The sequence below is a fragment of the Perca fluviatilis genome, chromosome 4 (genome assembly GCF_010015445.1).
Source record: "Perca fluviatilis chromosome 4, GENO_Pfluv_1.0, whole genome shotgun sequence".
Classification (NCBI taxonomy): Eukaryota; Metazoa; Chordata; class Actinopteri; order Perciformes; family Percidae; genus Perca; species Perca fluviatilis.
In genome coordinates, this window is record NC_053115.1 from 6,412,355 (window position 1) to 6,427,203 (window position 14,849).

The following is a 14,849-nucleotide window of genomic DNA, read 5'->3' on the forward strand; positions in this document are numbered from 1 at the left end:
TCCTTATCAAAAAAAGAACAGAACAAAACAAAAAAACTCGTTGACCTTTGAGTATACTGGGTCAAAGAGAGCTGTTTGTTTTATCTCTGGCTTCTCTTTTTATCTTTTATGTAATTTTCGATTGAAAGCCATACTGTATGCTGGCAGCAAGCACCAGCTGTGTGTCCAGCTAAAACGATTTAAAGTGATTTCTATCCTTCCGAGACTAACTCCTGTCTAATATCTTATTTACACTCATCATACCTTGATATTTAAAAGATTATAAATATGCTAAATTTAAGATTATAAACATAATATTTAAGGTTTGAAAAAAAGACGTGGAATTACATTAAGTTTAGTATATCTTGGGACTCTGACTCTCAAAATTGACTTATGTGTGTATGAATGAATTCTGTCACTGAGTCACTGAGTGATGAAGTTACAACATTCGTCGGAGTAAGTGTGATGATGTGAACGTTTGTGTTTCCTCAACAGCCGTTGCCCTTTCAAAATGTACTGGCAGGCTTTACCTCTGTTATTGCCCAGCAATCAGCTGATTAACTTCCTCAATACATGGTGGTACATGGTTTGTTTCTTCTAACCCCTGTTTCAGCCGTTTTAAGGCGTGGGCAGCAGGGAGAAAGTATGAAAGACTGCATGTTATGTTTATCTCGTATATTGTACCAGGATAGTATAGATTTACTGTCCCCTTTTAGCCTTTTATTAAAATATTTATTTTTGCTTATTTTACAGTGCTCCTTTGCATTTGCTCTGAATACTGAGGTAGTGCAGTATTGTTTTATAAGATTTTTTATTTCTTTCACACTCATCTAAATTTTGTGCCCTCTTAGGACTGCTCTGCATCACAGAAAGACATCATAGCTGCACCAACAATACAATAATCCTAAAACAAGTATTGTCTGTGGATCCAAAGTATGTCCAAAGCCTGATATAGCTTAATTTGTGCCAAAAACCCATACTGTTGTGAAAAAAGTCATCAAAAAGCACAAAAAAATGACTGACCCCATTGCACAAACCTTAACTGCAGCTAAGCAAATCTCTCTAGCTTTGAAAAGGAAAAGTGCTACATAAGTGTCCATGACAGTCTTTCAATAATGAATAAGGTGTCTTCTTACACATGTGGAGACTTGTCAAAAACAGGCTGAGCAAAGTCTTTGAGGTATGGCTCTGACTTACCGGCAACTCTGCAGCCGTCCTCAGGAAGACTATGGTCTATTTCAGCCATGGACAGTGGTGGGTCTGGCCTACTAAAAAAACACCCAAGAGAAAGTTATGGCAACATGGTAAACCAGTGAATAAGATGGCAAGTTAGGAGATCCACAAGGACCTTCATTGGGGTGTCTGGAACTGGGGAAATAACATAATGTAATTTTTGTTTAGTAATCAACTTCATTTTCTACTGCTCTTTGCTGCTACAGACTATGTGATGTAAGACTGCAACTATACATGATGTCCATTACCTAGTGATCTGCCAGTTATTTTTTTTTCAATTATTCAATTAATTGTTTGGTCTATAAAAAAGTTTCCTAAAACCAAAACATGACGTCTTTAAATTGCAAATATATCATTTATCTCCACACAAAGAAAATCAGCAAAACCATGTGATAGCTGGAAACATAACATATGCTACATTGCACTTCCAGTAATGATAATACATTTATATAGGACTTTTCAATCAAAACATGTTACAAAGTGCTTTACAAGAAAAATCAAATAAATACATGAGCAACATAAGCCTTAATGTGGAGTCGTGTTTCTGTATAGTAAGAATATGGCTCTTCACAAGCAGGATGGAAACCCAAAACAATGATCCAAAATGCTACATAGAGCTGGTAAACAACAGTCAGGTGCAAACTGTTTTTTGTCACTATGAGCGACCCATTTCACATTACACACAGTCCTTTGAGCTATTGTTGTCTGATATAGCTCAAGCTGTGCCAAAGACCCCTACTTTTGTGAAAAAACTCCTCAGAAAGCACATAAAAATGACTGACCTCATTGCACAAATCTTAACTGCAGCTAAGCACATGGTAGAGCAACAGGTCCATCAAGTTACACTGAGTTTTGTTGTAAACTATAAGACCAATGTTCATAGATTTCAAATAAAGCTATTTTTAAGGAATTTAAGGGTAACATTTAAATTCTGACAGTCAAATTAATTAAATTGAGATATTGACACAGTGTTTCATCAAAACTTGTGTGTGTTGTTCTAATATCACAAACTCAGCTACAACTGCCCTGTCAAATCAGCAACGTACACTCTGTGGCAGTGAAAACTTGTGTGGATCAATGTGTCTTCTTTCTTTCTCCAAATTCAAGTAAAAGACTTTTCCCTCTATGTAAATGTAATATGCAAAGAAGACCATGACCATGAGCACATGTATCTTCATTTTATGATTTACATATCATAAAACTAAGTACTACCATGCATTGGTGCACACAAAGTGGTATTTGTCAGGCAATGCAGGTAACAAAACTTATAAAAGGGGCATTACGTGACAGCTTATGAAACATATAAATTGCTCCTCCCACAATTCAGGGCCATCCTCTAAATGCTATAGGCTATTTAAAGAGACCGCTGATGGAATTCTTCTTAGGACTTTGACTAGCTCTGTCCACTCCTGTAACGTAGGCATACACTTACCACAACGATAATGGGAAAGGTTCATCTGGAGGATGATGATACAAAAGAACTGAAAACTGAGTTTAGTTTAGTAAAGGTAAAAGGTACCTGGAAGCGCAAACAGGGAAAGAAGGTGACTAAGGAAACAGCTGACTGTGTCTCTGCTGCAAAAATGTGAGTAGCCTATAACATAAGCTATGTTCTTTATCACAAGTAGCCTATGATATATGTGTTTAGATTTGTTTATGGAAAATGTAACCATTCTTCTATTTCTGACTCTCTTCTTAGTATATTTTATTTAGCCCAGGGGTCTTTAACATTTTTTAAGCCAAGAACCCCTTAACTGAAAGAGAGACGGATCGGGGACTCCCTACCAATATTGTATAAAATTGAGTTGCATATTCATCTGGTCCTACAATAACTTTTAGGGCAACCTAAAGCATTTTTAGATACCTTTTTTTGCATAGAATACTAAGCTATTCATATAGCCTAATAATTGTTGGCATGCTTTTATAAATCATGTTTTAATGTTAAACATACATGTGGAACAGTCAATCCTTTGGGATGAACGGTATCTGTGGATGGCTACCTTAGTGACTACATTACCTATTGGCCAGTAAGCCTATCATCAGTGGGGATTTATATTGCTAATAATATGTTGGAATCGTGTTAAGACTTTTTAATTTTTGAAAAGAATGTCATCCCCCATCTCTCTCCCCGTTTCATGTCTATCCACTTCCAAATAAAGGGAAAATCCCCCCCAAAAATACAAAAAAAAACAACAATATTTATATAAAATAATTATTTGGAGGCCCCCCTGGAGTGACTCTGAGGACCCCCTAGGGGTCCCGGACCCCCTGTTGAAGATCCCTGATTTAAGCTTATTATTATGTTTTAAGTTAAGTTTTGATCATTATCCTGTTCCATAATTGGCCCGAAGGTAACTGTTTACATGCAGTTTAAAAAAAAAGATTATATTCGGGTTCGGGCAATGCCCCTAGTTCTCAAACTCCATGTAAAAATCGGAGTTCTAAATAAAGTTAACAGAGGTAGAGAACTCCTTCAGTACCGGGGTATGCCTCCATGTATAGCTAGCTACATCTTAACCGTATCCTAGTATGGCCACGCAAAGACCGATTGTCCGTCTCCGGGGCTGTCAACGCTGTGTCTCGGCAAAAAAGTGTAGGGACTTTTTTTGTGTGCGTTCATTGGCAAAGCGCCACCTACTGTACCAAATGTAGAGTTAGGCTACTCTGTCATTCTCCCCATTGTTCCCCGCTCATGTATACGGAGAGAACTGGCATAACCCGGTTATTCACTTAACCGGCACATGGCCACAGTCACAAAATGTGGTTGTTCTAACATCAAGCATGGCTACTCTGTGTAGTCAGTGTAAAATAAACAGCAACTGAGATTTAGGTCTACTGTGCACAAAATTGTGTGAAATCTGGATTGATATTAAAACACAGTAAAAAAATGTTTTAATTCAAATTATTAATGGCAAAAAATTTCCAACTTCATATAAAATAAATGGTATTCAATGGGAAGGCAGGAAACTTTTTCAGGAATCAAGGTGTTTAAATGTAAGTACTCTAGTGCAGACTATTTTAAATCTACTGATTACTACAAGTATGAAACATCTAGAAAGCTGTGAAACATTATTGTTTTTCTTTAGGACTGTCTTCTGTCATTTTTCAGTGATTATTTTTTCAGTTTCAGGCTTTTCTTACTCATTTCATTTCAAGTTTGTACTTTTCACATACTTAAACTATCGTGCTCTTAAGATATTGCAGGGTGGGATTTATGTCCTCATTGCAGATAGAGATGTATGTCCTTAATTGAGCCAAATTAGTTCTTAGTTGTTACACCTTCATCATCAACAAATATATGTAAAAGGCTGATTATGGCCAATTTGTGGCTATTTTTGTTTTTGCTCATCTGTGGCCAAACAAAAGGTCTAGATTGTGATTTTCTGGAATCCAGGGCTATTCTGATATCTCACGAGACAGACTGCCATGTTTAAATAATAGAATCTGACTTTATGACAACTGAAGTTCCAGTAAACCAGTGCCTTGCATTTCACTGAGGTTGGAATGTGGCCTGAGGTTCTTCAGTTTTTTAATTTTGTAAGAGGCTACAGTTGCCAATTTTAGTGGGCTTGAGGGAAAACTGCAACATGTCAGCATTAACTGCAGTAGAACAGAAAACAAGTGTAGGAGTTGGAGGAGAAATATGTTTTACTTAAAAAAAAAAGTAATACATTGTATATATATGACCTAATGTATAATAGCTTTTTAATGGAGATCCTGCAACATTATTAGATCTAGATCAGGGGTGTCAAACTCCTTTTCACTAAGGGATACACTGGAAAAAGGGCCAGACATGTAGAGTTTATTGACACGCTTTTGTTACTGCATGTCACTTTTTTTTTTTATTTACATTTTGGTAGCTTTTTTCCTCATTTTTGTTGTTTTTGTTCCGACTTTTTTGTGGCTTTCTCAGACATTTGTCACCTTTTTGTAAATCTGTTGCTTTTTCCGACATTTTTGTATGCTTTTTGTTGACATGAAGCCCTAAAAAAGTCATCAAAAGAGTTCCTTAGCCATCACAGAATTTAGCAAATCAAGCGAAAACAATGACAATTGTTTTTTTTTAACAACAACCTGTTTCTCAGCCTGAATATGAAAACTCTCTGCTTCTGTCTCCGAGTCTCCGAGTCGGCAAATATGTCATATTCTGCTTTGAATGTCAGGTAATTTCAGTTTAAAAAACACTTTCCTGTGTTTTAGTTTGGCGCACAGCTAGGCGGGCCAAAATTTATTGTGAACCCAAATTGATATACGGGCTGGATCTAAATCTTCAAAGTGCTTTACATAAAACATTAAAGAGCAATTAAATAAAAACAAAAAATAAAGTTTAAAGTGCAGTGTAAGAAATCATAATTATTCATTAAAAGGCAGAGTCAAACAAAAAAGTCTTCAGTCTGGTAGATTGTTTGTTGTTTTCAGATATGTGGTGCATAACAACTGAGCGCTGCTTTTTCATTTTTAGTTCTGACTCTGGGGACAGAAAGCAGACTTGTCCCAGAGGACCTGAGAGGTATGGATGGTACAGATTTGTTCATAATGTAGCAGCAGATCAGAAATGCACTTTGGCCCTACACATTTCAGTGCTTTATAAACCAACAGCAGTATTTTTAAAATCCATTAATTGGTGCAATATGTTAGATAAAAGCATGGAAAAGTTTATCCAAATCCTACTGTAACATAAGTCCTTTAACCATGATATATTTGTAAGATGATAGCTGGCTGATTTGTAATTGTCTTATTGTTGATCTTGAAATTCAGGTCTGGCTCCATGACTATACAAATATTTCAGGCTTTGTCCGTGGTTCTTAACGTTGCCGATTGAAGCTGAGTGCTGACTTTTAGTCGTTCCTCCTTGGCTTCAATAACAACTACTTCAGTTTTGTGGGTTGGTAGGCACTCGAGATACCGAAATGTATGTGCACAAGCACTGACAATGTAAGTTTTTCATATGTCCCCTTTAATGTTGAGAAATACCACATTGAGCTCTGTTGATCTTCCTATTCTGTGAGTTTGGGAGAGAAATAGTTAAGTGTTTTCCCATCTTTGTTCCCTCATAAAGAGAGTGGTCTGATAATAACTTGTTTATTTTGCTTCCAGCCAAAACAGGGACAAGGAGTTTTGGGGACACTGACGTTTAATCTCTTAGTGGTGGTGGATGTTGCCGCTAAATGTGGTCCTTGAGACTCAACTGGGCCTCTGTCTAGTCGAGGAAGGATTTGAGAAACTAATGCTAAAGGGACAAGGTCTTTAGACTGCATTGACCCCAAGGGGAAATTCTTTTTCACAGCACTGTACACATCAGAGCACATTGTAAAATCAATGGCCTACCACAGTACACACTCATTTACGCACAGGTCCTGTTGCAAAGGTACTTCATAATCAATGTCAAACACTGAAATCACTGTCTTCAGAAATTATAAATAATCCTCATCATGCATTCCCCTTATTATACGTGTTAGTGTTGAAGGCTATTGTATTACTGTAGACTGCATAAGTTTTAGCTAGGTGTACTTAAAGGACAATTCTGGCACAAAACGAACCTAGGGGTTATTAACAGATGTGTACCCACTCGATCGTTCTCTGGTTGTTTGTAGCTTGAAAGAAGCTAGCGCGGAGAGCTGATTAGCTTACAACGCTAGTATTCGGGGCAAAGGGAAAGTAAAAACATATCGCTATTTATACCACTAAAAAGGCTCAAAATATCACCAAACTTCAACGGTAGCATAATGAGGGTCCCTAAATGTTAACCGAAGCATTGAGAACATTGTAAGTGTACAGACAGTTTATTGAACGAAGAGCTGCGGAAGCTCCGTGAAAGGGCTACGAGAGAGAGAGAGAGCACTACCGGTATATGCAAAACTGGTGGTGTTCCTGCGGACATTGTGTGAACAGGAGTGTCTGTGTTGCACGGAGTGGGACCTGCTGCGTCGCGACGCCCAAGAGACGCTGTGTTTTGTACAGTCTGAAGATTTCCCCTCTCTGATAAACAGGGCTGTACTTGAAACTTTTCCATGTCCCGAAAATAAACTGGAGACAGCGACCCAGACTGGAGGGACCAGATGGACAGTTATCCACTGAGTAGTTAGCTACACTAGACAAGTTATGTTTTACATTGGTGCGATTATTTCAGATATATTGAGCAAATTGCTTTTGATTTTAGTTTGCATCGCCAGCTGTAAGTCATGACTGGTTTTCAAGTGTCTTTATAATCTATCTTTTCAATACACTGTACACTTACAAAGTTCTCAATGCTTCGGTTAACATTTAGGGACCCACATTATGCTACTGTTGAAGTTTGGTGATATTTTGAGCCTTTTTAGTGGTACAAAATAATAATCTGTTTTTACTATCCCTGTGCCCCGAATACTAGCGTTGTAAGCTAATCAGCGGTCCGCGCTAGCTTCTTTCATGCTACAAACACATTTGATCAGCGCCGGCCCGACGCATAAGCGAACTAAGTGGCTGTTTGGGGCACCCAGGCCACCAGGGGGCCCCCAATCAAGTGTTGTTTTTTCTCCTTAACATTCGCCGACGGTCCCATCTGGGCTCCCGTAGTTCAGAATGGGCCCAGCCCTCCCCCCACGCGTTTACCATGGAGATACACAAACAACATGGCAGCGACAGCGGCTAATATTAGTTATTTTCTTAACTAGTCGTTTCATTACTTACTTAACCGTAATCTCCGCCGAAATGACCGGCAGCACATGGTGCTCTTTACCCGGCTCAAAGTCACCTATTCTCGAATAACTGAACCACGAACTACCGCTGACCTGACGGAGCGAGTATTGGACGGAGCACCATGGAGCACCGTCAGCTGTTGAGACCCGGTGTTGAGGAACTCGGTTGCAGCTCAACACATCTACTAGAACGCACCATTAAGCCGCTGATACGACCGAGCTGTGACAGAGGTCTGTAGCGGCTTAAACAACTAGCAATTGCCACTTTATAGCACGGAGCACCTCTTCAATGTTTTTTTGTTTGTGTTTCAATGTGTTTTTACCGCTAGTTACTACGAAGGAGCTTGCTACAGGTATGCTACACTCATGAGACCATGGCATGTTAATGTACGTTACTCAGCAACAGGTGAAAACAGGAGCAAGTCAAACTACTAAACAACTAAAGTCAAAATGAATTGAACTTTTACTGAAGAACAAGAAGTGAATTACTTGTATGTGTGAAAACAGCTTTATCTCATGCATCCGTTTAGTTGTTGTTGATAGCATAATTATATAATTTGTTGAATATATAGCATAATATCATTTTGTCATTCTTTTACGGAGGGCGCCCCCCCAATACAATGGTAGGGAAAACACTCAAATGAATTTGCATAAAATTGGCATGAATAATCATAATGGTATACATGTCCCGTGTGTGTGTGTGTGTCTGTGTGTGTGTGTGTGTGTGTGTGTGTGTGTGATCTTGTCATTTATTTGTCATCTGCAGATTGATTTTAAGTAGGGGGGAAGAATCAATTTAAATCATGAATCAGATTTTTTGTGAAAAAAATCAGGGATTTTTTTGGAGGGCATATCTCCCAGCCCTACTTCCTACTAACACAGTGTATGTCCGGCAAACCCACAGCTGACAACCATGCAGCTAAACTAATTGATGTGGTTGCTAACTCTCCCAGAAGGGTGGACTTGGACTTAGTCGGCTGATTGTTAACGGTTAATCGGTCAGGACAAAAAATCTAAATATGCATCCCTATCAGGATAAATAGAGAACATGAAGTCCTGTGGGATTGAACGTGTTGTTTGGCCCTGAAGCCCAAGTAGTTGCATGAAGTCACTACCTTATTAAGTCAAAAAGCAAAAGGCTATGAATCTGAACAAATTTAGGTATTGCCTTTCTCAAGCTGACTATCCCAAAAATGCACCAGAATACAGGAAATCACATCTATCACATTCAAACTTTTCTGGGGGAAGCACCCCGAGACCCCCCCCCCCCCGCACGGTCTGCACCCACTTTTGCACAAATAGAGTAGGGGGGAGGGTCCTTATGCATCTGTGCCCAGGGGGACAGTAGTTCATACTCTGTCACTGTATTAATACATAACCTCACTGTATTAATTTATAATGTAACATTATAGTGTGACATTTGTGTCAATAATCGTGAAGCACAGGTGACTCCGAGTGGTGGGAGGGGGGGCCACCAAATCAAATTCTGCTTAGGGCCCCCAAAAGGCTCGGTCCGGAGCTGCATTTGATTAGCATGAAAACATGTCCCAGAGAACGATTGAGTGGGTACACATCTTGTGCTGGAATTGTCCTTTAATGAAGTGGTAATAGAGAGTATGCAATGCAATGTTTTGACAGAAACAAAAAAGCACTTTAAAACAACATCTATAATAATTGGAACCCATGCCATAATGATAAATATTTGTTCCATGTGTTTTGTGTGGCAGCTATGAGAGCATCACAGAAAAGGGCACCAGTTGGACAGTGGTCAGCCCCATTGTCTTCACTTACAAGGTAACTGAGACCCAGAACTTGCTGGACCCAAGCAACGACACCCTCCTGCTGGGCCACATCACCGACCTGCAGCAGCTGGAGGCCATTAAACAATCCAACAAGCCAATCAAACGCTTTGTGGTGGTTGACCAAGAAGTCTACAAAATCTACGGACCCAAGCTAACTGAATATTTAGAGGCAAACAATGTCCTATACAAGATTTTGGCTCTACCCACTACTGAGGAGAACAAATCTATGAAAATGGCCTTGAAGATCCTAGAGGAGGTCAACAACTTCTCCATTGACCGCCGCACAGAGCCCATTATTGCCATCGGTGGAGGGGTGTGCCTGGACATAGTGGGCCTGGCTGCCTCACTCTACAGAAGACGCACCCCTTACATCAGGGTCCCAACCACACTACTGTCCTACATCGATGCTAGCGTGGGAGCAAAGACGGGGGTTAACTTTGCAAACTGCAAGAACAAGCTGGGTGCCTACATTCCACCTGCTGCTGCCTTCCTTGACCTTTCCTTCATACAAACTGTTCCACGACGACACATCTCCAACGGGCTAGCAGAGATGTTAAAGGTACGTTAAAGTCCCTGAAAGTGGAATAGGTATGTGTTAACATGACCATCGGTTAATAACATGCATGATTCATAAAAATGTACATGTACACGTTATTTGTATATAGGGACCCATTATAATCGCGCTAGTGCAATAACAAATGCATAGCAGTAAGTCTCGGACTGTATGGGATTATCCAAGTGCACCTGTTACTTTAGTTCTTGAATGTGCAGCAGCAAAAAGTAGAAAAGACTATGAGAGCAATTTCACACATGCCATTTACAGTACAGCGACCAATACAGGAGTCACCAAGGGAAGTTTAAAAATCAATTTACAGTAGCAGAAGTAGTAACTTCATTCGCTTATTAGTTCTATGAGATTAAGTGAAGGTTTTTTATATATTTATTTAAATTTTTTTTACTGATCATTTAAGTTTTTTTTAATTTTTTTTGCTGGTTCTTTGCAGATGGCCTTGATGAAACACAAAGGCCTCTTTGAGCTTCTTGAGACACACGGCCGTATGCTGTTGGACACAAACTTCCAGGCTGATAACAGTGTCTATGGACGCAACTGCTTACAGGTTGCATCACAAGCGACTCGTATAGCCATCGTTACCATGCTGGAGGAGCTTTCCCCAAACCTTTGGGAGGATGACTTAAACAGACTTGTGGACTTTGGTCACCTCATCAGCCCAGCATTAGAGATGGTAATTGATCCGGCATGGCAGACATAGCCATTTACTTTTGTTGATGCATGCTATTGGACATGCAGTATATAGAGCACTATTTGATTTTATGTGACCCTGTAACTCTCTCTGGTGATTGTACAAGATGAGATACACCTTCATTGATCACTAGCAGGGAAATCCGGCTGATGCAGCAGCACAAGGACATAAACAAGTACAGATATAAGTATAGAAAGTAACAGATTAGATGTAAGCTACATTACCGGAAATAAGAATAGAATAAAAATAGAAACTACACAAGAGCATTTGGAGACAAAATGACATAGAGTGACACTGGTGAGATTACTAGCAGCAGAGTCAATACATTTAAACAGTGTACACCAGACTAATATATGATTAGGATTAAGTAGTAGGTACTCAGTGTTTGTCTGTATTATTATCATAGAATATTATGCAAGAGTCAATGTCACATATCATAGTATGATATGGTACATTATTATATGGTGTTGTGACAGTTTTACTTTTGTTTCCTTATTTTTTATTTTATTTATTTTTTGGGTGGCTTTTCCCTTTATTTGATAGTGACAGTGGATAGACAGGAAAGGTGGGAGAGAGATGGGGGATGACACGCAGCAAGGGGCCGCAGGTCGGACTCAAACCGGGGCCGCTGCAAAGGACTCAGCCTACATGGGGCACACGCTCTTACTGGGTGAGCTAGAGGTCACCCCTTGTTTCCTTATTTTTAAGTTGTATTATTTGGTCAGGGGTGCCAGGAAGGTCTCTCTCCTGGCTTTTAAAGGTCCCATGACATGGTGCTCTTTGGATGCTTTTATATAGGCCTTAGTGGTCCCCTAATACTGTATCTGAAGTCTCTTTTATATAGACCTTAGTGGTCCCCTAATACTGTATCTGAAGTCTCTTTTATATAGGCCTTAGTGGTCCCCTAATACTGTATCTGAAGTCTCTTTTATATAGACCTTAGTGGTCCCCTAATACTGTATCTGAAGTCTCTTTTATATAGACCTTAGTGGTCCCCTAATACTGTATCTGAAGTCTCTTTTATATAGACCTTAGTGGTCCCCTAATACTGTATCTGAAGTCTCTTTCCCGAAATTCAGCCTGGGTGCAGAATTACAGCCACTAGAGCCAGTCCCACAATGAGCTTTCCTTAGTATGTGCCATTTCTGTGTCTGTAGCTATTGAGGAGGAGAGAGGGGGGGCAAGGTGGATGTTGGGGGTGTGGCCTTGACCAACTGCCACTTTGCTCGTTTGAAAGCCATGATGTCTCTCATTATGGCATGTCTCTCATCTAATGGGCAGGCCAAATTCTCTGGCAGAGAAAGCGAAGGTAACTTTGCTCCTTATGACCTCATAAGGAGAAGATTCCAGATCGGCTCATCTGAGCTTTCATTTTCTCAAAGGCAGAGCAGGATACCCAGTGCTCGGTTTACACCTATCACCATTTCTAGCCACTGGGGGACCATAGGCAGGCTGGGGCAACTCATATTAATGTTAAAAAACCTCATAAAGTGGAATGTTCATGCCATGGGACCTTTAAGATTGTCTCATTCAAAGATAAGTCACGTTTTGTGTCGTTTTGTAGTTCATTTGTTAGAATATTTAAATCACACCTTACAATTTAAGTGAAAAAAAATCTAATATTCATGTATTTAATGGCTCACCCAAAACACTCAAAATCCCAGTCCCAAAGTCCACACAACTAAAAGTCCAACATAAAAATCCACTGTAACTTCTTTAACCACTTAGTCCATGTAAATGAATTGTCCACAAAGAAAAGAAAACCCAAATAGGTTTCACGTGTTCCTTTTTGGTGACAAAAAGCCACGTCCTCATATTATCTTTGTCTCTTTTTAATACAGAAAGTTCTCCCATCTCTGCTGCACGGTGAGGCAGTGAACATCGATATGTCCTACATGGTTTATGTGTCCAAGGAGAGTGGTCTACTGACAGAAGATGACAAGCAAAGGATCATCAGCTGCATGGTGAACATGGAGCTGCCTGTCTGGCATGAGGCATGTACCATGGAGCTCATACAGAAGTCTCTGCAGGAAAGGCTGAAGCATTCGGGAGGCCTGGTCAGAATGCCTCTGCCTGTTGGTCTCGGGGAAGCGGGTAAGAAATCGCTAAAGGAAGACTGTCTTTACTAGAAAAACAACAGCATTGATGGTGGGCTCAAACAGCTCGAAACTGTTGCTCAGCAGCTAGAAGGAAGTAATATGATGTTCTTTTCAGTGCCATAAAAACTCTTGCCGCCTACTCAGACCAGAAATTGTTATTTGTGTGTCCTTGCAAAACAGGTACATAAGGACTGGAAGCTTGGTGACATACTGAATACTTGTTCTGCTAGATGGAGAACTATTGTGGTTTGCAAGCTAACTGGCAACATACTAACATCAGGCAGTAGCATGTCACAATAGAGCGCCATTCAGCCTGTGTTAGCTCATCAGGCGAATTAGCATTAGCATGCTAACTGCCAACGTCCCGGGGTCCTGTCCGTTCGTTAACTATGATGGCACTTCCTCACTTTAACTAAGTATTTTTACTTGCCTAAACATGATTGCCTAAATAAATACTGCTGTTGTGTCTTCATTCTACAAATTATGGCACTAGATTAGCAGAATGTACTGAGAAACAACTTATTTCTTCCTGTAAGAGTAGGTGTATGAGCTAGTTGTCATGTTCATTCAGAATATTTAAAGCATTATCTTTCTGCTTTCCTTTCTTTCATTTCAGAAATTTCTAATGATACATCTTGTGAGATCCTGCACAGAGCTTACTCAAAATGGTGTGATGAGCTGAACGTCTCCTCTGACAGCAACTGCGACTCTTAACCTGCCCATCCCACAGCTGCATCTGTTCAATCTGTTTTTATGAGAACATGTTTACATTTTGTAGGGAGGTGTATATCTACTTCTGGTTTTGTACTCATTACAGTCATTGCGAAAAAAGAAACTGCAGTTGATAGCATTTAACACTTTAACTGTGTTTTCACATTATGCCAGCACTACTATCGGCTGTTTCTACATTCTTCTGACCAGCATGTGTTCTCACAGGCTGTTCTCACAAACCATTCATACAAATAGCTATGTAAAGTAATGCACACAGGATTTCAAGCGGGAGAGCGAAGTATGTCTTCCCAGAAGAAGTTGAGGAGAAAACACAAGACTTTTTACTCAGGAAACCGAGTGTTTGAGTGTTCGTGTCCCGGGAGTGCTACTTAAAGGGGTGATAGAATGATTATATAGGGTATTTCACACTGTTCCTTAAGGTCTCCTAATAGGGTATGTAACATTGGTTGGACTGAAAATGGCCCAGGTGCTATTTGTTTTGGCCCTTATGCATTCCTGTGTAATGGCTCTATTTGGAACGACAGCTTTTCTTCCAAATATGGTATGCTCATGAATATTTAGATGAGCTGCGCGCTGACTGGTTGAGGAACCACTCACACAATACATTGGAGACGATACAGCAGGTCTCATATTTCAGACACACACACATTGCTGCCCTGCACACAGCGTGCACACACAAACACACACACACTGACACACACATACCGCTGCACAGCGCGCACACACAAACACAGACACACTGTCTGTTACATGCCTAGACATGCCCAGGCGCAAGCTGCAGCAGCTAGCCGAGACAACATTATAACTAGTGTTGTTCTAACGTTACTCTTGCGACATTAAAAAAACCTCCACCAAAGAATCACAACTCACCGCGTAGCAACTCCCTCTCCATTGTCCGATATACTCGTTCTAAACACGTTTCTCTGGGCCAGTAGGTTATTCCGTTGTACAGTCTGGAACACTGCATTTATGACCGTGGTTCATTTTCAATATCCTTGCAAAACCTCCAAACTTTCTTCTTTTCTAAAGTACATAGTGCAGCTCGTGTGTGAGATCCTGACAGAG

The 14,849-nt window shown here is 40.1% G+C and overlaps 1 protein-coding gene across 1 annotated transcript; it reads left to right on the forward strand.

Moving 5' to 3' along the window:
• Positions 1 to 2,611: 2,611 nt before the first annotated feature.
• eevs (2-epi-5-epi-valiolone synthase) lies at positions 2,612 to 14,240 on the forward strand. Its single transcript, XM_039796631.1, has 5 exons — positions 2,612 to 2,797; positions 9,617 to 10,250; positions 10,696 to 10,935; positions 12,795 to 13,047; positions 13,669 to 14,240. The coding sequence occupies exons 1-5, from the start codon at positions 2,655 to 2,657 to the stop codon at positions 13,764 to 13,766; spliced, it is 1,368 nt and encodes a 455-aa protein (XP_039652565.1). The 5' UTR covers positions 2,612 to 2,654; the 3' UTR covers positions 13,767 to 14,240.
• Positions 14,241 to 14,849: the final 609 nt, after the last annotated feature.

Coding starts and splice junctions, on each gene's coding strand:
- eevs (XM_039796631.1), top strand. CDS start 2,655: ATGGGAAAGGTTCATCTGGAGGATGATGATACAAAAGAACTGAAAACT. Junction 2,798..9,616: donor TGTGTCTCTGCTGCAAAAAT/GTGAGTAGCCTA, acceptor TTTGTGTGGCAG/CTATGAGAGCATCACAGAAA. Junction 10,251..10,695: donor GGCTAGCAGAGATGTTAAAG/GTACGTTAAAGT, acceptor GGTTCTTTGCAG/ATGGCCTTGATGAAACACAA.